General features: G+C 40.7%; 3 protein-coding genes across 4 annotated transcripts; 2 read left to right on the top strand and 1 right to left on the bottom strand.

Annotated features, from left to right (window-relative positions):
* Positions 1-1,771: 1,771 nt before the first annotated feature.
* mto1 (mitochondrial tRNA translation optimization 1) lies at positions 1,772-10,261 on the top strand. The gene is made up of 13 exons (XM_057826201.1): positions 1,772-1,905; positions 2,256-2,484; positions 2,553-2,752; positions 2,860-2,977; positions 3,498-3,796; positions 6,217-6,329; positions 6,410-6,600; positions 6,789-6,919; positions 7,800-8,004; positions 8,060-8,231; positions 8,310-8,419; positions 9,355-9,512; positions 9,667-10,261. The coding sequence occupies exons 2-13, from the start codon at positions 2,295-2,297 to the stop codon at positions 9,772-9,774; spliced, it is 1,995 nt and encodes a 664-aa protein (XP_057682184.1). The 5' UTR covers positions 1,772-1,905; positions 2,256-2,294; the 3' UTR covers positions 9,775-10,261.
* Positions 10,262-10,983: 722 nt separating this feature from the next.
* LOC130909094 (tectonic-3-like) lies at positions 10,984-24,006 on the bottom strand. 2 transcript variants are annotated; one of them, XM_057825170.1, is made up of 14 exons: positions 23,435-24,006; positions 21,616-21,730; positions 20,775-20,872; positions 20,594-20,703; positions 20,398-20,506; positions 19,689-19,801; positions 19,573-19,611; positions 19,414-19,488; positions 17,221-17,340; positions 17,056-17,154; positions 13,737-13,840; positions 13,511-13,658; positions 12,365-12,499; positions 10,984-12,264 (listed from the first exon to the last, which is right to left on the bottom strand). In XM_057825170.1, the coding sequence occupies exons 1-14, from the start codon at positions 23,838-23,840 to the stop codon at positions 12,169-12,171; spliced, it is 1,767 nt and encodes a 588-aa protein (XP_057681153.1). In that variant the 5' UTR covers positions 23,841-24,006; the 3' UTR covers positions 10,984-12,168. The 2 variants fall into 2 exon arrangements, with proteins under 2 accessions (XP_057681153.1, XP_057681154.1); XM_057825171.1 differs by having other exon boundaries at positions 23,441-24,006.
* LOC130909096 (C-X-C chemokine receptor type 2-like) lies at positions 14,555-17,879 on the top strand. Its single transcript, XM_057825172.1, has 2 exons — positions 14,555-14,757; positions 15,179-17,879. Exon 2 carries the CDS (start codon positions 15,181-15,183, stop codon positions 16,246-16,248), a length of 1,068 nt encoding a protein of 355 aa, XP_057681155.1. The 5' UTR covers positions 14,555-14,757; positions 15,179-15,180; the 3' UTR covers positions 16,249-17,879.
* Positions 24,007-24,314: the final 308 nt, after the last annotated feature.

Raw genomic sequence — 24,314 nt, 5'->3', positions numbered from 1 at the left:
GAGAGAAATAATCGCCACGTTTTACCACGGCTAGACACAATAAAAACGCTGTAGTAACTCTCGTAGCTGTTGGGAAACGTTCATAACAGTGTCCTCATCCTCTTAGCCGCGGCCGTCTGTAACTTTTCTGCCGAAAAATTCCCATACCAGCGATTTCGTTTTCTTCGATAGGGGAAAAGTTCAGGAGTTTCACTTCCTCCAGCCATTGTGTAGCACAGCTGAGTCACTGACACTGAGCAAACCAGCGGGGAAAGATTGAGCCTTACAGCTGCAAGCGAGGGATTTCTCCATGCATTTTTGGGACATACAGTGTATCACAAAAGTGAGAACACCCCTCGCATTTCTGCAGATATTTAAGTATATCTTTTCATTGGACAACATTGACAAAATGACACTTTGACACAATGAAAAGTAGTCTGTGTGCAGTTTATATAATAGACTTCATTTATTTTCCCCTAAAAATATAGCCATTAATATCGAAACCCCTGGCAACAAAAGTGAGTACACCGCATGGGAACTACGTTCATCCCTAAATGTCCAAATTGAGTAATGCTTGTCATTTTCCCTCCAAAATGTCATGTGACTTGTTACAGGAGTGCTGTCAGCATTGCTGCAGAGGTTGAAGAGGTGTGGGGGGGGGGGGGGGGGGGTCATTCCCACCACTATGCTTGACTGTAGGCATGACACACTTATCTTTGTACTCCTCACCTGGTCGCCGCCACACATGCTTGAGACTATCGGAACTAAACAAATTACTCTTCGTCTCATCAGCCTATAGGACATGGTTCCAGTAATCCATCTGCTTTGTTGACATGTCTTCAGCAAACTGTTTGTGGGCTTTCTTGTGTACCGTCTTCAGAAGAGGCTTCCTCCATGCACACCAATTTGATGTAGAGTACGGCATATGGTCTGAGCACTAACAGGCTGACCCCCCCACCTCTTCATTCTCTGCAGCAATGCAGACAGCACTCCTGTAACGAATCACATGACATTTTGGAGGGAAAATCACAAGCAGTACTCAATTTGGACATTTAGGGATGTACGTAGTTCCCATGCGGTGTACTCACTTTTGTTGCCAGGGGTTTAGATATTAATGGCTATATTTTGAGTTATTTTGAGGGGAAAATAAATGAACTCTATTATATAAGCAACACACAGACTACTTTTCATTGTGTCAAAGTTTCATTTTGTCAGTGTTGTCCCATGAAAAGATATACTTAAATATCTGCAGAAATGCGAGGGGTGTACTCACTTTTGTGATACACTGTAATTAATAACTTAGACGTTGGGGATGGTATGACGGAATTTTTTTTTTGTAGATTTGAAACCTTGAGTTTTCATACCACGGTACACCTTAAAACCGGTAATCGGCACATGTCCACCCATAACTAGAGTGTATTTCTGTTTCTATTAATTTTAGGTTTATTAATTTTGTTTTTGATGACATTTTATTTAAAATGTTATATATTCATACAAAATTATATTAAATGATTGATAATATATATGTGTGGGTGTACATATATCACTTGCCCTGTCGAGGTTTCAAAATCTTGTTTAATCAGTACTGTACTAACTACAAAGCCTCGAATTGGATTAATTATTAATCGTCCCAGCTCAATTAAAAATACATTTTCAAAAGTACAAATGTATGTATGATTGCATAGTTCACGAAAATATATGTATTTTTTTTGTATGTCAACAATAAATAAATAATCAATCTCAATCGTATTTTTTTGCTCGTCTTTATTACATGCATTACGACTGTAAGCAACGATGCCACACACAACATGGCCGCTGCCTCGGTTAAGATTTCCGGATGTCAATGACTGTTATCTAAAGGACTTGATGGCGGATTTTTTAGAATCCTGAAAGAAGAAACCACGTTTTTAGTTTGTTTATCAAACAGTAAGTACTTAGTCATTTTGTTTTAGGTGGTTATAACCGTCGTCTGAAAATGAACTCGTACTTGCATTTGTACAGAGCAACTTACAAAGTTTGCTCTACATTTGTCGATATTAGATTGTGTTTGGGCTCACTATTCACTAATAACCAAATGTGTCACTTTACTCTTAGACAAACAAGTATATATGGAGGAGTTATATTTAAGCTAACAAAACGTCAAAAATGACATGCTAATTTACTAAACATGACTTTAAATCCAGATGTAGTAATGTCAGACTACCAATCTCCCATGTGTTACTCTATTTCCGCCACAACAGTGTTTTAAGAGTTTTTTGTTGTTGTTGTTGTCTTAGGCCAAGTGTTGGAGATTTTGGGTTAAAATCACATCATAGATGTTAACAAAAAAGCTTCCCCCTTTGGAGAGATTCCTCTTACTGGTCTCCAGACGTGCCAGTCACCTTGCCCGGCAGCATTATGATGTCATCGTGGTGGGTGGGGGTCATGCAGGCACCGAAGCAGCATCGGCGGCATCCCGAGTGGGAGCGCGGACGTTGTTGGTTACGCAGAAAGTACACACCATTGGTAAGAAAACAAGCTTTTCACGGGTGATGGTCAACAAAAATGTTAGTTTCTCATCACATTCATTTCAGGTGCTTTGTCGTGCAACCCTTCCCTGGGCGGAATCGGGAAGGGTCACCTGGTGAAGGAGGTCGATGCATTGGACGGTGTGTGCGGTCGAGCAGGCGACTGGGCCGGCATCCATTTTTCCATCTTGAATCGCAGGAAGGGTCCGGCTGTGTGGGGGCCACGGGCCCAGCTGGACCGACAACTCTACCGTCAATTCATTCAGGTAGAGCTAAAGTCGGTAAAAGAAGTGTCAATGACTTGTAAAAAAAAAAAAATATATATATATATATATATATATACATATTTTAAAATCGTGTTTTCTGCCTGCAGTCCGAGCTTCAGTCGACTCCGCGTCTGACGGTGCAGGAGGGATCTGTGGAGGAGCTTCTTGTTACAGAACCGAACCCGGAAAAACCTGGATATCACAAAGTCACTGGGATACGTTTAGGTGGGTTTCTTTCAGTAAAATATATCCGATTCACCAGAAATGTTGTATGTGCATTATTTGTATTTAAATATTTGATTCAGTCTTCAAACCAGGGGTCTCCAACTCAATTTATCAGGGAGACACTTAAGAGTCTTAAGCCACGTCAAATATTTAAAAAAAAAAAAAAAAAAGTTTCAAATTTTAAAACAAGAGGAGTACACTGACAACAAACCTCTGTCGAAGCAGCCAAATTCTACTTGGCCCTGTTACCAAGCCTTCAAACAAACCTCTATGACCTTTGATTTCATCACTGCAAAATGTAATCACCTCTTCTGTTTCATATAATAACACATCCTGCCAGTTTGATAATAATCCCTTTATTCGTCCTTGAGTTATCTTAAACACAAACATACCGTCAAACAGACATATGGAACTGAATGCATAAACTATGATCAGTCAAAATGGATTGGACGTCTACTTCCGTCAATGTCAGCTAATGAGTTCAATCAGTGCCCCGTCTGTTTTTGTCTGCTCATTACAGCAGGTGCAAGCCTCCCGATCTCAGCCCAGTCTATAGTTCTAACCACTGGGACCTTCCTATCGGGCTCCCTCTTCATGGGTCAGAACACAACCCCAGGTGGGCGTATTGGAGACGCCCCGTCCAGTTCCGGAATGTCCCGCACATTGAGGGAGCGTCTCGGGCTGAAGATGGGTCGACTCCGGACGGGTACCCCTCCCAGAATAGTGAAGGCTTCGGTGGACTTTGACCAGGCGAAATTGCATCCAGCCGATAGTTTGCCAACTCCCTTCAGCTTCATCAATAGTCGCGTTCGTTGCAAGGTACCTTATGTTTGGACTATAAGCCGTTACATTTTTTTTTCAAGGTGGTTAATTAATGGATTATTACGGGCTAACTAAGAGAATGCTAGCTCGAGCGTCATGGGAATTCACAGTTTGCTAAAAAGAAGCTGCATTCTAGCCTATTGCTAGCTGAGTTTTTAGGTTAATAATAGTAACTGTGGTTGTAGTGAAAAACACTTCTCTTTGGCACTTTTTTTTTTTTTTTTTTAAACCCTATGCCGGGTGTCAGCAACCTGCGGCTTTTGAGCTGCATACGGCTCTGTAGCACTGCCCTAGTGGCTCCCTGGAGCTTTTAAAAAAATGTTTGAAAATGGAAAAAGATGCAGGAGGGAAATATATATTTTTTGTTTTAATTTGGTTTTCTGTAGGAGGGTTAAATGATTCTAATTCATTAATATTTCAATGAAGTTAAACTTGAGGCTGCATCATACAACAGAGTAGTCACGTGGGGCGTCATTCTCTATAGGATGCACTGCGGGGAAAATGAACATTTAATCATGAAGAATCATGTATTTGTACAGTGCCTTGCAAAAGTATTTGGCCCCCTTGAATCTTGCAACATTTCGCCACATTTCAGGCTTCAAACATAAAGATATGAAATTTAATTTTTTTGTCAAGAATCAACAACAAGTGGGACACAATCGTGAAGTGGAACAACATTTATTGGATAATTTAAACTTTTTTAACAAATAAAAAACTGAAAAGTGGGGCGTGCAATATTATTCGGCCCCTTTACTTTCAGTGCAGCAAACTCACTCCAGAAGTTCAGTGAGGATCTCTGAATGATCCAATGTTGTCCTAAATGACCGATGTTGATAAATAGAATCCACCTGTGTGTAATCAAGTCTCCGTATAAATGCACCTGCTCTGTGATAGTCTCAGGGTTCTGTTTAAAGTGCAGAGAGCATTATGAAAACCAAGGAACACACCAGGCAGGTCCGAGATACTGTTGTGGAGAAGTTTAAAGCCGGATTTGGATACAAAAAGATTTCCCAAGCTTTAAACATCTCAAGGAGCACTGTGCAAGCCATCATATTGAAATGGAAGGAGCATCAGACCACTGCAAATCTACCAAGACCCGGCCGTCCTTCCAAACTTTCTTCTCAAACAAGGAGAAAACTGATCAGAGATGCAGCCAAGAGGCCCATGATCACTCTGGATGAACTGCAGAGATCTACAGCTGAGGTGGGAGAGTCTGTCCCTAGAACAACAATCAGTCGTACACTGCACAAATCTGGCCTTTATGGAAGAGTGGCAAGAAGAAAGCCATTTCTCAAAGATATCCATAAAAAGTCTCGTTTAAAGATTGCCACAAGCCACCTAGGAGACACACCAAACATGTGGAAGAAGGGGCTCTGGTCAGATGAAACCAAAATTGAACTTTTTGGCCACAATGCAAAACGATATGTTTGGCGTAAAAGCAACACAGCTCATCACCCTGAACACACCATCCCCACTGTCAAACACGGTGGTGGCAGCATCATGGTTTGGGCCTGCTTTTCTTCAGCAGGGACAGGGAAGATGGTTAAAATTGACGGGAAGATGGATGCAGCCAAATACAGGAACATTCTGGAAGAAAACCTTTTGGTATCTGCACAAGACCTGAGACTGGGACGGAGATTTATCTTCCAACAGGACAATGATCCAAAACATAAAGCCAAATCTACAATGGAATGGTTCAAAAATAAACGTATCCAGGTGTTAGAATGTCCAAGTCAAAGTCCAGACCTGAATCCAATCGAGAATCTGTGGAAAGAGCTGAAGACTGCTGTTCACAAACACTCTCCATCCAACCTCACTGAGCTCGAGCTGTTTTGCAAGGAAGAATGGGCAAGAATGTCAGTCTCTCGATGTGCAAAACTGATAGAAACATACCCCAAGCGACTTGCAGCTGTAATTGGAGCAAAAGGTGGCGCTACAAAGTATTAACGCAAGGGGGCCGAATAATATTGCACGCCCCACTTTTCATTTTTGTATTTGTTAAAAAAGTTTAAATTATCCAATAAATTTTGTTCCACTTCACGATTGTGTCCCACTTGTTGTTGATTCTTGACAAAAAATTAAAATTTTATATCTTTATGTTTGAAGCCTGAAATGTGGCGAAAGGTTGCAAGGTTCAAGGGGGCCGAATACTTTTGCAAGGCACTGTAGATAACGTAGTCATTTTGATACTAAGCTAATATAGATACATACAGCATGTATTTTCTTCATTATAAGGCTGAAGGCTTTTAATTTTTTGCGTCTCCAGACATACTTTATTTTTTGGTCCAATATGGCTCTTTCAGCAATTTGGGTTGCCGACCCATGCCCTATGCGCTATCATGTGGAATTTCGGTCACTTGAAAGTACATTTGAATACAGCTAGTAGTATGTTTTGATTTATATTGATATTTAAACAGGCCGAGGAGCAACTGCCATGCCATTTGACTTTTACCACACCGGGTGTGGATCAAGTGGTGAAGGAAAGTCTTCATCTCAACTGTCACATACAACAGGACACCAAGGGCCCCAGGTACACAGTTTTGAAAATCCCCATATTTTGTGGTAATTCCTGCTCCAAAGCATAAACAAACAGTCGTCGTCTACATTCAGGTACTGCCCCTCAATCGAAGCGCGAGTAATTCGCTTTCCGGGCCGACAACATCAAGTATGGCTGGAACCTGAGGGGCTGACCTCTGACCTGGTGTACCCACAAGGTCTGTCTATGACGATGCCCCCGGAGATGCAGTTGCGCTTGATAAGAGAAATCCCGGCCTTGCACAGAGCTGAAATCCACACCGCGGGTACGTAGGACCTAAATCCCGCCCCATGACAGTAATCGATATCAATGGCACTGAAATATTGGGCTGCCGCAAATAATATTTTGAGAGTTGACTAATCCCAGATTATTTTTGCAATTAGTTGACCAGTCGATTCATGTGCTACGACTGAAATGACATTTCAGTGATTGATTGACGTCTGTTTTTGCTAGGCTATGGAGTACAGTACGACTTTGTGTGCCCTACACAGCTAAGCCCCGCCCTACAAGTGAAAAGCACCCAAGGTCTTTTCCTCGCCGGGCAGATTAACGGGACTACCGGGTATGAAGAGGCTGCTGCTCAGGTAGGTTTAACTTTATAAAGGTGAAAGCAGTTTAATCACTTGATGCCTGAATTTACGTTTAACAAATATACAGTGATCCCTCATTTTTCGCGTTTAATGGGGATCAGAACCCGCTACGATAGGTGAAAAACCGTGAAGTACCCCCCCCACAAAAATGTGTGTGTGTGTGTGTGTGTGTTCAGTGCATTTGTTCAGTTCAGGTTTAGCGTAGGAAAAAGATACATATAAGACATGTTCTTTCACGTTTTTCACCCAAAGAATAATTTAAAAAAACTTTTATGTATACATATATTTTAATGGTTTCAAAGCACTTTGAATGTAATAATTCTGATAAATTTTAAACATGTTACTGTCCCACCCAATTATTTTTAAACAAGAAAAATGCTTAGCTTTAATAAATGCTTCATTGAGAGTCCACTCAAATCCGCTCAAGCGGCTCACTTACACACAATAAGTTTCCACAGCAACTGTTTAACAAGTTAAACGACGATTGACGCAGGCGACGCTTTGAAGTTTGCGTTTCTGGCAAGATCAAACCTTAACGGTCTGACAAACATTAACTTTAATAAGCAACTCCAGTGCACTGCCTGACCAACAAAGAGCAGGGAGAGGGAGGGAATATCCATTTTAAAAAGCTCATTGACGGCGATAGACGTCCAATTTACTTGAAGTGGGAGGGGTGACAAGGAATGAGCGAATCCTTATTCGCTACCACCTTCCTACTTCAAATGAATTGGACGACTACAAGTGATAAACTCAATTCAAATTCACAACAAGAGGATGATTGGACTCCACAATTTGAAAAAACTTAAATGTAAATTCAGGCATCAGGGAGTTTAACTCACTGCCAAAGAAGTGATTTTAAATCTTGTCTTTCAAGGGCTTGTGGGCGGGGGTTAACGCAGCCCGCGCCGCACTTTCCATGCCCACGGCAACGCTATCTCGGACTGAGAGTTACATCGGAGTTTTGATCGACGATCTTGTCACGCGAGGTGTGACGGAACCTTACCGGATGTTTACCAGTCGGGCTGAATTTCGAACATCTCTAAGACCGGACAACGCTGACTTGCGACTGACTCTGAAAGGTAAGTGATGTCAATTTCAAAATGTGAAACATCGAGTTCACTCCCATCTTTTCAGGGTTTGAGGAGGTGGGTTGCGTGTCCTCCGAGCGCTACCGCCAAACGGCGAGAGTGCGAGACAGTCTTCAAGAGGCGCTCGCAGCTCTTCAGGAAGTCTCTCTGTCGGCCACAAACTGGCGACGTCAACTTCCTCTCGAGTACATCAGTGAGACGAAACCCGGCAATCAAACGTGAGTTCCTCTCTTGGATAACAAGTAATAATTCCATAAAAGTGGTCTATTTGAAGGTCAATCGGGTATATTTTTTAGTGGTTTGGAGGTGCTGCAGTTCAACGATGTGACCTTTGAAATGTTGACCTACGTGTTTCCAGAGCGCCTTTCGCAGTATGCGGAATTCTCACAAAGGCTGAAGATAGAAGGTAGTGTAGTAGTAGTACTATTTAACAGGTGTCAAACTAGCAGTCCGGGGGCCAGATCTGGCTCAGTACGTCATTTTCCTCGAGCCGCGAAAGTAAATAATTTGTTTCAATTTAGGTTTTTTTTCTCTTGCTAAAATGAAAATGAAATCAAATCTCTAGTCCTCAATAAAAGATTAACGTTTAAGAAACATTCTTGAGGGAATATTTACAGAATAATTTGAAAAATAAAATTGACTGGTTTTCCCTTTTTTCTAAAACAAATAAAAAGGAAAAATACATTAAAATAAAAAAAGCAAATATATACTGTATTTTCCTTTATTCAAAAACAAAAGTTAGTGTTTTATTTAATCAAAAACTTTTTTTTTTTTTAAGTGAGAATATTATACAATACAAAATTTACATGAAATTTCTGTTGTCTTCAGTGAAAGATCAAGGACTACAGAAATTATAGTATATTCAATGTTTTTTTTTTCATAAAATGAAAATTAATCATTTTAAAATTTTCAAAAGTAATTATTTTTTCTCCTTTTGTTTTTAATTAAAAAAAAAAAAGAAAAAAGATTGATTTGATTGATAAAAAATAAAATAAAATGAAAAACATACCAAATAAAGAAAAACAGTTTTTGTTCAAATTATTATTTAAAAAAAAAAAAAAAAAAAAAAAAGGAAATTAAACATAGATAAAAAAGTAATGTTTTCACCCGGACCATTTTTAGGTCAACAATATCTATAAACAATTGACTATCAAAATAGATTTATTTGACAATCAATTAGTTGTCATTCATTCCTAATTAGCAGACATAACAGCTCCTAAAGGAAAATATATAACTACAATGTGGCTTGCCACAAAAATGGCTTTGACACCGCTGTACTATTGTCTTAAATTTGATTAATACTAGAATAATGTTTTTGTTCTGTGGATGTCTCCTGTGTAGCCATATACAGGCCTCACTGCCTCCTCCAGCAGAAGGAGATTGAGAGAATTCAAAAAGAAGAGAGCATGTCTCTCCCGGAGGACTTGGACTATCTATCTCTACCTGTGTCTCTCTCGCAAGAAGTCCGCGAGATTTTGGACAGAGTTCGTCCAAGCACGGTGAGTTGCTTAATAGCTATTTAGCCTAAAATGGGCACCTCCAAAGCTTCTTCATTTCACTTTTTGATAAAACAGATTCAACTCATCTAGTTTAATTGGACCTTTTTGTCTAATATCAATTTTTAAAAATCTCATTGTACTGTATACCCGTCAGTTGGGCGCAGCTACACGTTTGCAAGGAGTAACTCCAGCGGCCATTGTCCACCTTCTCAACTACATCCGTCCGCCAAGCAGGAAGGAGAGAAGAACGCACAGGAACTAACCTGACCTATTTGCTTTTAATGCTGTTACAAATGTACAAAAATAAGTGAGTAACTCATGTTTCAATAAAGAAGACAAGAGAAAACCTTCAATAACGCCCCGGCTCATCAGACCATAGGACATGGTTCCAGTTAACCATGTGCTTTGTTGACATGTCTTCAGCAAACTGTTTGCGGGCTTTCTTGTGTACCGTCTTCAGAAGAGGCTTCCTCCTGGGGTGACAGCCATGCACACCAATTTGATGTAGAGTACGGCGTATGGTCTGAGCACTAACAGGCTGACCCCCCACCTCTTCAATGTCTGCAGCAATGCTGACAGCACTCCTGTAACGAGTCACATGACATTTTGGAGGGAAAATGACAAGCAGTACTCAATTTGGACAGTTAGGGATGTACGTAGTTTCTAAGGGGTGTATTCACTTTTGTTGCCAGGGATTTAGATATTAATGGCTATATTTTGAGGGGGAAATAAATTAACTATTATATAAGCTGCACACAGACTACTTTTCATTGTGTCAAAGTGTCATTTTGTCAGTGTTGTCCCATGAAGATATACTTAAATATCTGCAGAAATGCTAGGGATGTACTCACTTTTGTGATACACTGTAGACATTTGCCACTTTTAAATGGAGCCAAATATTCCAATTACAATCGGAATATTTGTTCAAACCGAATAAATGTGTTCCATATAAAGACCTCATTCGGAATGAACAGGCCCAAACCGAATGGAATTTCATTCCGATTCACAGGGGTGGAATATTCCTTTTCCCAAACCGATTAGAAGTAAAATTATATCATGTAAACAGGGAAGCGGAATGGTGTCTGGTTGCGTTCTTTCTGCGCATGCTCCGTACTGACGTGGTGACGTCACTTGGTGACGTAAGTAACGTCAATTGCAACATAGCTTCCAAGCACACGCACAGCGCACCCACATAACTTTTTAAATGAACGGCGTCTCATTCTGAAGTTTTGTTTCCACTCGAAAAGTTAAAACAGCAGCTGATCTGACGATCGATCTCCATGTTTTGCAACGTGACGCTTTGTTTTGATTAATCTGCGCATGTCAGACGGCAGTTGTCAAACGTCCTTTCGGAATAAAGGCAGTCACATGTAAACGCTGGATCGGAATAGATGAAGTGACATGTAAACAGCTGATGTGAAATTTCCATTCGGAATGATTTGAATCGGTATGAATAAAAGTCAGCATGTAAACGTGGCTATTGAGAATATTTACTTTTTCTATATCAAAATTTAAATAAAATCAACACAAGGTAACTTTTCAACTTTTATAAAATGTTTTCATAACATTTGTAATATGTCGACTGACAACTAGTTGAATGACACCTCTTTTTTACCTGGAGGGGGTCTGTATCGCTTTCATCAGCGCTAATTAACTTGGAGGGTGGCGGGAACCCTGCCACACACACACAAAAAAAACTACAAATCTGCTGACTGCTTTAAGGCATACGTCACTTCCCCCTGTCCCCATTTATTATAAAGACTGAAGTCAATGCTAAAGCTTTCGCGCGAATTTTGCAAAGCTGGCAGAGCAACAGGAGGACCAAAAAAGAACGGGCGTCTACCAGGATTTACAGAATAAACATTGGCCCGGCTTTCACTCGCTGGCATTACCCCACACACACACACACACACACACACACACACACAACGGGTTCGGGTGGGGTAGGGGGTTAGCCACACGGGTGCTAAACGTCATATGCTATTGTTTAGCCACAACTGGATTCATTACCTTGCATCCTTCACACAGCCACCGGAAACAAATGTTGCTTAATCCATATGCAGGCGACCATCATGATTTTACGACACTATGCGGGTGAGCGCTGGTCCTCAAGGAAAACGCTACTGCATTTGTCCACCGGCTTCGCTAAAATTGGCTAAAACTGAAAAGTTATCAAGTGATGCTTTAAAATGAAAAAGAAAATATTTGCTATTAACTCATTGGATGCCATTGATGGCAAAAGATGTCTAATCTAACAGTTTTCAAAATTGGTAGCTATGTAGTAAGGACCAGTATATCGATCTCCGAAGCCCTTTTTTTTTCTATCAGAGCTCATTAATTAATTGCAGAATTATAGAGCACTGACTTATTGGTGCCTGTGTTGCCTGTAAAGGGCAGCCTTCAGCCTATACGTATTAGTGTATACACACATGCTTGTTTTTATTTTTTTTTTATTTAAAAACAAAAAAAAAAAGATTCACTTTAGCCAACATTACTGTGTGGTCAATGTAAAATAAGCTCATTTTTAGAGCAGCACCGCTTCATCTATCACCGTCAATGCGTACAGAATTCAAATCCTGCTAGAAAGAGACGTTCTCGCATCCTTCGTCGTGGCAGCATCTCCTTCAGGTGAAGAAGCCGAGCTGAAGTCGTCAAGTCAAGGTGAGCCAAACTGCAGAATTGGTTTAGGGTACACAGTCATGTCGGCGAACGCCACCTCTGTGGTGAGGGTGACGGGTAATGACACAGGACACTTGAAAGACACAAAGGTTGTATTTTGGAATCTTTTTTAAAAAAAAAAAAAAAAACTTCAATGTTTTAATTTTGATCATTCCATGAATTTGGCGGCGTACCTGAAACATTTTACAGCGGAATTGGTATTTAACTCCCAGGATGTAACTCTGAGGAAGGTCTAGGAGCCCCATGTGAGCCCACAACACTTGCACAGAAAGCAGGTGTGGGAGGTTGCAGCCTGAGGCGCATGTTTCCTAAATCAGGAATCCAATCCATTAGTCAAGGGGTCTCAAAGTCATCTTTGTAGCAGACAAAATTGTAGTTAGTTTCCTTCGGAGTGCTATGATGTCTGCTAACTAGGGCTGCTATGATTGATCGACTCATCGGCAAATAATTGATGATCAAATGAATCAAAAATTATTTTGATAAGTCGAGTAATTTTTTTAGCGACATTGTTGACCTAAAAATGATCCTAATCCCCCCCTTTTTTTGGGCCAATAAATGGAAATAGATATTTTTTCTTGTTATTAATAAAAAAAAGGGGGAAAACAGTACTGGATTATTTTCTGTATACGGTATTTTTTAAACCAATTTTATTATTTTGTTTTTGATTTAAAAAAAATATATATTTGCTTTCGTCTTTTTTGCTTTCATTTTTTTTTTATTTTATTGAAGACACTTTATTTAAACAAATTAAGGAAACAGTAAACATTCTCTTTTAAAACAAAAATATTGTCTTATTTTAAAAACCTTTTTTTATATTAAAAAAGACAAAAAAACTGGACAATTCTTTAGTTTCTATCTTCTGTATATATTCTTTTATGGGAAAAAAAAGGTCTAAAACGTTGTCTTTGTTGTTTTATAAAAGAAAAAAAAAAGTAAATATTCTCTTCGTTTCTACCCAGGAAAAACCACTGAATAGTCTCCAATTTCTGTAACCCTTGATCTTTCATTGAGGATTACAGAAATTTTATTTAATTTTAGCTCAACCCAGGAAAACCACTGAATAGTCTCCAATTTCTGTAACCCTTGATCTTTCATTAAGGATTACAGAAATTTTATGTAATCTTAGCTAAAAAAAAAAAAAAAAAAAAAAAGGACGAGGTCCATGCACATCTTTTACTTACAAGGGGCGCACAAAATGACGTGGCAGGCCAAATCTGGCCCCCGAGCCACCAGTTTGACACCAGTGCATCGGATCCTCCCGATTATCATGACAAACTTCTCGGAAAAGACGATATATTAACCGTGTGGGTGATGACTACCTCAGAGTCGACGCGACATTCCTGCTTGAGAACTCTGGTCCAGTCGGGACGGGAGCCCGAGCTCATGGCGATCAGGTCGGGAATAGCAGCTCCCTGCAGGATGCTGCCGATTTGGGAACGCAACTCGTTGCAGTCACTGGAATCGGAACTTGGAACACACAAAGACAGTTAACGCCTTGAAAAGTAATTTTGATGGTCTATTTCCAAACGGTAGCTCTGGACTTACCTAAACCTGCAGCTAGTGAGTGAGTTTTGCATGAATCGGACGTCCACCCGAGTGGAGGGGTCTGAGGAGCACTCGCCATCTTGCGACATCCCCATGACCGTTACCTGGCACAATGTTAAGGAACTGCAACTAAACTGCAGAATGAAATGGTTAAAACTGTTTAAACAGTTATTATAAGTATATAAATATTTGTTAGTCACAGCTCAAAAGTAATTAACTCATTGGAGGCCATTGACGGCAAAAGACGTCCAATACACTTTTAATATTTTATTCTGATATTTATGTCATACTGTATATTTATTTCTATACCTCTTACTATTTCAATCTTAACATTATCACTTTAGCAGCGCAATAAGGCGTTTCACCCCCAAACAACCACGTAAAATAAGGCGTTTTTTCTTCAGGAAAAAAAACGACGACTGTGTATAAAGCGTAACCCCCCCCTGAAAAATGGCCATGCATTTTTTCCACTCCAAAAATTACCATGTTTATTAAGGTGGTTTTTTTCCCTAAAAAAGTGACCACATACAGGCGTTTTTTTCCTCCAAACATTTATAAGGTGCCCCCCCCCCAAAAAAACAGCCACTGATAATGTGTTCTTTAAAAAAATATATATATATAGCCATGTATAATAAAGCCCCCCATAAAATGACCGTGTAAGTTTTTTTTTTTTTTTTTTTAAACAAGCGAAAACCATCAATAAGCATTTTACATGGGTTGGTTTAAAAAAAAAAAAAAAAAAAAAAACGTAATATACGTGGATATACTTTAATTGGTGTTATATTTGGTATTGTCGAATGCGCTCAAAAATTCAATTTTTGTTACACGGGTGGCTTGAACGAGCGTGTGTTGCATGGTAACCGCAGTCAGGTACCTTAGGGCTACTCGACAGGAAGCGGGCGGTTCTCAGGGAGGAAGTCGCCGTAAGAGGAAATTGGGAAAGGGGACATTATGTGTGCCCCACAAAGTAGGTTAGTGACAAGTTGGCTGTCGGTGTGGAGGTGATCTCGTCCGTCAGCAGGTGAGTTTTTGCATTATGTCGGCTTTTGGCCTCAACGCAAATCAACTTTCTCTTGCTAATAATTAACAGGATCGCAGCCAAAATTTTGGGCAGTAGCAAAATTGCCTACCAATAAGGGTAAAAAAAACTCATTTTGTCAGATGGAAGCTCCTCAGCTCACTAGAATTGAACTTTCTTGGAGCCACTTGATTTTGACATTATTGTATTCTCAACTTCCTATGCACCATGTTTAACTTTCTGCGTCTCTTCCCCATCTTCCTGTTTACCCTAATTAGCTTCTTGTGAACCATGATTAACTTTCTGTTCCCCCAAATCAACTTGCTGAGCACACTTAACTACTTCCTAAGCATCCCAAATCACTTCCTCTCCACCCTAATCAACTTCCTGCAGCATGTGCCAATCAAATTTTTGTTCCCCGCAGCCATGTCCATCGTCATTTCCTTTGATTATGGCGACTACGCCGACGTGCTGAACAACTCGCACGGTGGCACGAATGGGTCTCCGTTTGTGGTGGATCCTGACACGCTGTCATGTGAGGCGCGGCCGGCGTTGGAGCAGGTGAGCGCGGCGGTGTTGTGTGTGCTCCTGGCCGCCATCTTCCTGCTGGCCGTGCCCGGCAACCTACTAGTGGCACTTGTGATGGCACGCAGCTGGCGCTCGCTGACAGCGTCCGATGTTTACCTCTTTCACCTGACGGCGGCGGACGGCTTGATGGCGCTGAGCATCCCCTTCTGGGCGGCGGCGCTCAAACACGGATGGATCTTCGGCGACGGTGCCTGCAAGGCGCTCAGCCTCATCTTCGAGGCCAACGTCTACGCCGCTATCCTTTTCCTGGCCTGCATCAGCGTGGACCGCTACCTAGCCATCGTGCGCACTGACCGGCCGCGGAAGAGTTGCAGCCGGCTGGTCTGTGGTGCTGTGTGGGCGCTGGGCGCCGCGCTGGCACTCCCAGCACTCTTTAATGATGCCGTGAGGCCCGACCCCGACTCTGAGCGAATGGCTTGCGTGGAGACCTTTGACTTGGGCAGTGCCGCCGCATGGCGCTTGGCTACGCGAGGCTTGCGCCACATCCTGGGCTTTGCGCTGCCGCTGGGCATCATGCTGGCGTGCTACGGCGCCACGGTGGTGCGCCTACTGCGCACACGGGGCTTCCACAAGCACCGTGCCATGCGGGTCATTGCGGCCGTGGTGGTGGCCTTCCTCTTCTGCTGGACGCCGTACCACGTGGCCATGGTGGCCGACACGCTGCTTAGGGCCGAGCTGATCCCCTTCGACTGTGCATCGCGGCACTCTGTCAGCGTGGCCCTGACGTTCACAAACGGGCTGGCGCTGCTGCACTGTGGCGTCAACCCGCTGCTCTACGCCTTCGTGGGAGAGAAGTTCCGCAAGAACGCCAAAGCGCTCCTTGGCGGGAAGACGCGAGGGGAGTGGTCCTCTGTCTTCAGCAGGTCCACGTCGCAGACTTCCGAGGGGCGCAGCGCTGTGGCCTGAAATGCTCCTTCTCCAGAACCGAAAAACCGTGTCTAGTAATTGGAGAAAATCCAATAAAACTTTGGAAACCGATGACTCTAAGATCATTGACAAAGTAGAAAACTCCTCCAAAATAAATCTAAAAAAAAAAATTCTGAATCAACCCAAATAGTGTTGCGCCAATACCGTTTTAGGGCTTCCCATAGATTCTGTATCTAGTATCAGCCAATATCACCCCCCTTTTACTAGTAAATTACTGCATACTCAAACATAAAGTTATTGCTATCATAGCTTGGTCAGACACTGCTTAACTCACTGTCTGCCATCAACGGCGCTAGTCGTCCAATCAATCCATTTGAAGTTGAAGGGCTGGCTACCCTCCCGGTTACGTCTTCTCATGATAAATTCCAGTGGAATTAACGGCAGAAGCATGAGATGACTGGTCATCACCCCTACAAAACTGCCTCAGGTTAGTCATGCGGTAGAAGCGACAGTCCCATCAAAGTCAATGCATTGACATTAAAACAAAGACATAACTAGCTTATTTTTTAACCCGTTTTAAAAACATTATTTTAGCTATGTCAAAGCATCTAGTATTTACTAAATGGCTGCGAATCCATTTGAAGTGGGAGGGCAAAATCAACAGGAAGTGTCGTGAAATTGAAGCTAAATCAACAAGTGGCGCAAAAAGATCAGGTAGTGATTTGGATATTGAAGCTAATTCAATGAGTAGCCTAAAATGATCAGGAAGTGATCTAGAATGCCCTAAAATTAACAGGAAATAAAAAAAAATGCTAAATAATCCTTTCTGGTAGCCCTAAAGGATACAGGTTTGACTTTTCCACTAAAGTCACCGAGAACACTGGAGTCCACACGAAGTCCAGTTGAGGGAATGGTTGGCAAAGGAGTCGTTTGAGGATTGCCCAGCTAAAGAAGAGGTGACAATAGAACTATCAGTCTACTGAGAAAAAACACCCTGAATGCTGTCAATACCTTGAATTGGATCGAGTGCACCTGCTGCATCATCTCGGTCTTGCTCACGTTTGCTAAAATGACATTAACCGTCACATTTGCCAGAATTCCTCTGTCTGTGTACACGATGACAAACTCCACCTGGAAAAGCACAGAAAGATGAGCATTTACAGCCAGTTCTCCCATTTTAACCCTTTCAGGGACCGTGTTCACTACTAGAGGTCGACCAATATGGGATTTTCAAAGGCCGATGATGATTTGTCTTCAGCCAATGTATAGAGCCGTAAGCATGTTGATTATGATAGACAAGTGAAAAACTCATTGTATAAAATTTATAGAGGTCAAACGACAGAAGACTTTAAAGATCGGCTATCGACCGATATGATAGGATAATTGTTATGTGCACTGTTTCTGTTTAAGTAATGATCTTTCTTATGAAGTTCGACTGATAACTGGCCGGCCAATTTGTGGACTTTTTTTCCAAGATCGGCCGATATAAGCCGATATAATAGGATAACTGTTATATTTACCGTTTGGGTGATATCTGTTGTTTTGCGCTGACTAGTGGCCAGTATGAAGTATAATTTAACTTCAAATATATGTACAAATGTATACGGCGGAAAACAGACAAGACTGAAAAAGCAGTTTCTGCTCTTGCACCCTTCTTTGAAATAAACTGCTGTATTTTAAGCCAAAAGAACTGTTGTGTTTGATAGAACAATAGGTCTATATGCTGCCGTAGCAGATTCATGGCGCATTAAGCCCCCAAACTATTTTTAATTTGTCCGTTTTACCCTGGAAACCCCCGTTTACAGACGTCGCGCAATTGATTTTGTTTCAACCCAGCCATAAATAGAAGGTAAGGAACTATATTTATTATTCAAAACGTCTGTCATTTTTAGCTTAAAATCATTAATTGATGTCTAATATTTCGTAAAAAAAAATGACTTAAAAAAATTATTCACTCACATATTTTAAACTTTTAAACAAATTACGTCACAACAGAAAAAATGGTGTCTGTAAATAAGTCACGGATATCTACCTCATAACTATGGCTTAATTTTATTTTTTTTTGTCATTGTCGCATTTTCCCCGATATGTTAGATGATAACTAACCGATCCGAACAAAGAAAAATTGGAAAAAAAAAAAAAAAAAAGTTTAAAAGGGTAAATATATGAAAAAGAACATCTCGACCACCCCTTGATGTCTGCGATTTCTCCATCGCGACCCTTGTTAGATTACCATGTTTCACCCATTTAATCCCCCAAAAATCCGGCTGTGGCCATTCTCATCTGTGTCTTGACACTCGATGATACATGATACATGGAGTTTTGGGATCAAAACAAGGTAAGTACGCGATAATATCTCATTAAAATCATGGCGTCCTTAATTATAACTCTCGCGTGCTCTCACCTCCAGTTACGGTTTCGCTGTTTAAATTTTTTTTTTTTTTTAAATGCCCTCCTGTTCAAAAAATTCTTCCCCAGAAAATTCAGATTTTAAGATTTCCAATGATGTACCAAACATGCATATAGGACAATTTTGAATTTGGCCAAACTGGGGGTCTCAGAGGGGAACTTCAAGTCACCTGAGTGTTTTCCGCCATTCATTTATTTAATAAGTGTTTAACTTGCTTTTCATAATCAACATGCTGAAGTATATCAGCCTCAACTATTGGCTTACAAAATCGGCTTTAGACATTGGCAATCGATTGAATTTTTAATTTCTAAATCAGTATCAGCATCGGCCTTTGAAAATCCCATAGTAGTCGACCTTTATGAATGTACCTCTACTTACGAGCTTCTCTACATACAGAATTTTCAGGTTAAGACACACCTCAACGGGAAAATATTGCCTCTTGTTACGAAAGACATTTTAGGATACGAAAGCAAAAAATACAGTATGGCTGGTACTCATAGCCCATAATTTACCGAACGCATTCCTGGGATCCAAATGGCTAAGAAGGACCTCTACACATGTATATGTGTATCCCAGCATCCTCTTCATTAACCCTTTTTGTTCTGACAGCTTTACATGAGTGTATTAACTTTTAATTTTTATTTCAATCCAATTAGAATCTTTTCTGAAAATACTGCATATTTCTTTTTTTGAAACATCGAATGTCAGAGCGACAGGAAGTTAGTTAGCAAGGCGAGGTTTTATTTCTCTCGAAATTGCGCTTGTCTGCTTTTCGTTTGGGAAAAAAAGCTCACCTTTTTTGCCACGTTAATACACATGTTGTTTAGCTCACTTGGCGTCGGCCATTCAGAAAGTGGAGTGACTGGGATCTGAAAAAATGTTCAAAACCAAACAAAACCTTTTTAGTTAATTAGTCAGGAAGTTCTAGTTAATCTGGGGCAATTTTTTCTCACCAAAAGGTCTGAAATCTGTTCTTGAGCAGGTTTTGGAATCTGAAATCAGAACATTTGTGTTCATTTAAGAGCAGAAGTATTTTATGAACGGCAAAAACTCGAGAATATTAGCTTACTTGAATCAAATTCATGTCTGAGTAGTAGGAGAGCGCGTTGAGATTTGGGTCTTTGGTACACGATTCGGGGGTTACAACTCGAGTACAAGACAGCGACTCGGACCTTAAGAAGCCTGGAAAAGAAAATGCTTGAGTTTTTACGCCTGGGAAAAAAAAAAAAAAATTACCTGATCCTTCATAAAAAACAAAACACATTACTCTATTTACTTTTGGGCAGTTTTGGCTTTATAGACAGTGATAGACATCCAATGCATATGGATCGGGATTGAATGTTTAAATGCCATTAATGGCAATAGACGTCCAACCCAATTTGACAAAAATCGGAAAAAAATTCCGTGGAAGTAGGGATAAAACTAACTGAACCTCTCCAAGCTATGCTCTAGTAGGTGGGGGACACTGTGGAATTTGAAGGAAGAAAACACCTCAGCACATGAGCATCTGAATAAAACATTAGACCAGAAGTCAAAGATGTGCACTGATAAAAAAAAAAGGAAATTAGGAAAGTCAAAAGAAATGATTTCACCTGTAATAAGATCAATTTACTTTGCAGCATTTTGTGTTTTGAAGTCATTTAAATTGATATAAAAGAACAGAATCCGGACAGGTCCGATACATTTAAATATCAGTTTTTCTCAATGCAGAAAAATTTAAATAACTGATTTTAAGCTTGTGTTTGTTGAGTTTTTACTTGTACTTCATGTCAACTTACGTGCAGGGTTACGATTAAGACAGATCGCACTGGTCGCTCCCGGAGACGGCTGACGGAGAAGCCCTCGCACGGAGGTCGTGGCGAAGTACGTCTGGATGACATCGTCCACCTAGGAATTGATTTTAGTCGCAAAAGTTACAAAAAAAAAATCCGTAATTTAATGAGCGTATAGGAACATTATGAGTGATTCTGTTACCCGATAAAAATGTCTGCTGTGGCTGACGCTTATCGGGTGCGGTGGTGAGAAGTGATAAGAGTCGCCTAAAGGTGGAAGCTGAAGCGGAGCAGTGGGGGCCTTGAAATGAACTGGAGGGAGAAAGTTCGAAAAAAAGTCGGTCTTTCGTCAGCTACAGATTGAACTTGAAATTCTCAGGCACCTGGAGTTTGAATACAAAACAAAGATTCGGATACGGTGATTAAAGATGGTTCCACGTTGGCGCCAAACACCAGCCATTTCTCTATGCACACTTGTGACCTGCAAAATAAGGGGAAAAAATTTAGTGTTGGTCCCATACAAGCACTGATGACATGTTCTTACCACTGTTGCATCAATACCGACACTAGTTTTGGAAGGGGGGTCCGGTACAGCATTAAAATGCATGCATCGGTATCGGCGAGTACCAATCAATAATTCCACGATGCTGCGCAATATGTAATCTTTATGATTTATTTCCCAAACGGCGTTTGGAAATCCCCTGGTGTTTTGAGTTTATATTCTGCTCATTTAGCAGTCATATTCTCAATGTTAGAGCCTGTACTTTAAATGGTGGATAAATGTACATGTCAAACGGTAATACTAGCCAGAACGTAACATTGTTAAAACGCTGACATTGACATGAGCAACTATAATTACATTAGCTTCATCAGAAGGAGAGAAAACGGGTAACCCTAGGCTAGCGAACCAGTGTAGTTTGGTTGCAAAAGTGATTAGCATAAGAGCTAAGCTAACATACTAATGTTGTATAATGGCAATGACTGGGAAGTAAATATGAAAAGTTTGTGTTGGTCTTCTTGTTTCACAAAGGTTTATAAGCAGTGCCTGATTAAGCCATGATAGTAATTATTTTACATTCAGGCGCGTATGTAGTACCGGTAATTTAGTTTTAAATGGAATTGTAAAATATAAATACAGATATATGTATATATTTTAAAAACCATACCTAGCAGGAGAGCGGAATTGAGAGCCAAAAAATTGTATCGTGCAACACTATTTCTTACTTGGGTTCCCGATGACATCCCGTGAAGACAGTACTCAGGTCAGCTACGTCACAATCGACATTGTCACAGCAACAGCCGATGTCACAGAATTCCGGAGTTAAATTGCAGAAACATGCTGGAAAACAACACACGACACTTGATTCAAATGTTCCCAACTCTATCGCGGTCACTGGCAATTAATAATTAACTAAATATATGGCTCGCGAGACATAGGTTCCCGACCCCTGGTCTATAGTGTAGACCAGTGTTGTTAATAATGGCGTTAGAGTATAACGGCGTTACTAACGGCGTTATTTTTTTCAGTAGTGAGTAATCTAATTCATTTCTTTTCTCATCTTGGCAACGCCGTTACTGTTATTGACGATATAAAGGCGTGCGTTACTACGTTGGTTGAATGACGCGAGAAAAGTAAGAGAAGGACTCACAGAGACAAGAGAGCAGAGTAGGAGTGGGGAGGAGGGAAAGAAGTTGTGACGCCGTTGCAAACGCGATGCTAGGTGGCTCCAATAATACCTGACTATAGCCAATAGCCTACATGCGCCCACATGATGCTACGGTACGATGTTAGATATCACATGTATATAGAACTAGATGCGAAATGACAGACACAGCGGCGTTAGCATATGTGTAGAGACCTAGATGGAAAATGATAGACTTGCCGGCGTTAGTAAACAGCCGCCATCTTAAAGCAGTAGACTTATCAGGAAGGCTCCGTTGTGGAGAACCTTCCAAGCGAACCTAAGTAACTTTTTATCTAAAATACTCCGAAATCTGCAAAATCTTGGCTTGAATCTGTCTTTAAATGATAAAGAAATTTTAAAACTTTCACATGTCAAAAGTAGACAGAAGGGAACTAATGCAATAACGGGAGCAATTTTAACAATGTTAACGATGATTCAGAACATTAAATGACTTCCAAACATAGCAAAGGTTACAATGTTTTGTTTTGTTGTTTTGGAATGAAGAAAGAAAAAAAACATGAATGGTAACACCAGTTACTTTTCCAAGTAACTAATTACTCTTACATGCAGGTAACTGAGTTACTAACTCAATTACTTGTTGGGAGAAGTAATTTGTAACTGTAATTAATTACTTTTTAAAAAATAAGATTAACAACACTGATGTAGACAGGGATATTGATGCGTCAATGCCACAGTCACGGGCCAGATTGAGGGCGTTAACAAATGATGTATTATTTCTCTGCGGCCCAGTAGCAAATGCACCATGGACCGGTACCAGTCTTGGTCTATGGCAGAGGTGCTTAAGTCCAGTCCTCGAGAGCCCCTATCCAGCTTGTTTTCTATTTCTCCCTCCTCCAACACACCCGACTCAAATAATCATGATCATTATCAGGCTCCTGCAGAGCTTGCTGATGAGCTTATCATTTGATTCAGGTGTGTTCAAGGAGGGAGACATGGAAAACAAGCTGGATAGGGGCTCTCGAGGACCGGACTTGAGCACCCCTGGTCTATGGTATTATTTTCCTTTTCTTTTACTATCACTAGACATACTCTATAACCTGGACTGCCAGTGAATGAGTTAAGCTAATAATAACTTGGAGGTGAATTAACTCTGATTGTTATTTCCAGCGATCCCAGAGGAAGCAACTTTTGAATAGCTGTCCATTGTATTTACCACTGCCCCTTAAAGGGTTAATTAAAAAAAAATTTTTTTTTTTTTTTTTTAAAGTTACATAATTTGCTATTCGATGTGTCAATTAATCGTGGTAGCCCTAATGTACAGCGAGTGTGTTTATGACACCTCTTCTCTTAGATATTGTCTGCATTTGAAATATACTTTAATACAATTAAAGCTTTACCCTTACGAGCGCTAACTTCTGGAATTGTAGGTTGCTCCGGTAGTTGAACAGTATCATTGTTAGGCGTTAGCTCATCTTCTGGGTTAGTCACAGTTGTTCCGACTTCAGCAACGGTGGACTCAGGCGAGTGGGAGTCTACTTCTTCGTAGTGACTCGGAGCAGGGGTCGGAACTTGAGGTCCCTCCTCTTGTTGAACAGTAGGCCTACCAGTGTTGGAAGTCAGCTCGTCTGCAAACTCAGTCCCAGTATTTGCGACTTCAGTATATGTGGGTTCACTCCGTTCCTTTCCATTAACAACATCCGCTGAAGGAACCTCAGTTTGCTCATCTGTCGGACTAGCTCTCGGCGTTAGCGCCAAAAACCCAAGCGACAAGACGGCGAAAGCGAGACGTAAACTGCTGTGCATGTCCTCACAAATTAAACATGGTGTTTTAAAGGTTTATTTAGCGGCTCGAGTTATCTTTCGTTTACTTTTATACGTAACGCCGAAGACAACTGAGGAAAATTCTACATATCCAAGCCATGTTTCGGCCTAGCTAAACATGCTACAGCGTAGCGTCTGTGAAAGCTTCTTGTTACCAAGGAAGTTGAAAGTGCAATTTCCGGTTTGGGAATATACCGTAAAACCTGTCAGAAGAAAAAGCTATTTGTTTCATGCCTTCTAAACAAATTAAATAGTGATGGTTTAAAAAAAGTAATGATAGTTTAAAACAAGACTGAGTAGAAAAAACAAACACAAAATATATTTCTTGTTCTTTTGGTTTTGTTTGTAATTCTTTTTGATTTTTTTCCTTTAGTTTTAAACACTTACAAACTGCCCAAAATTGACTCCCCTCAAAAGTACACTTTTTCTTTATATTTGGCCGTTGTCAAAAGTGCC

The sequence above is a fragment of the Corythoichthys intestinalis genome, chromosome 21, assembly GCF_030265065.1.
Source record: "Corythoichthys intestinalis isolate RoL2023-P3 chromosome 21, ASM3026506v1, whole genome shotgun sequence".
NCBI classification, from domain to species: Eukaryota; Metazoa; Chordata; class Actinopteri; order Syngnathiformes; family Syngnathidae; genus Corythoichthys; species Corythoichthys intestinalis.
The sequence above is the reverse complement of the archived record's forward strand: the minus strand, read 5'-3'. Positions and strand labels throughout refer to the sequence as shown.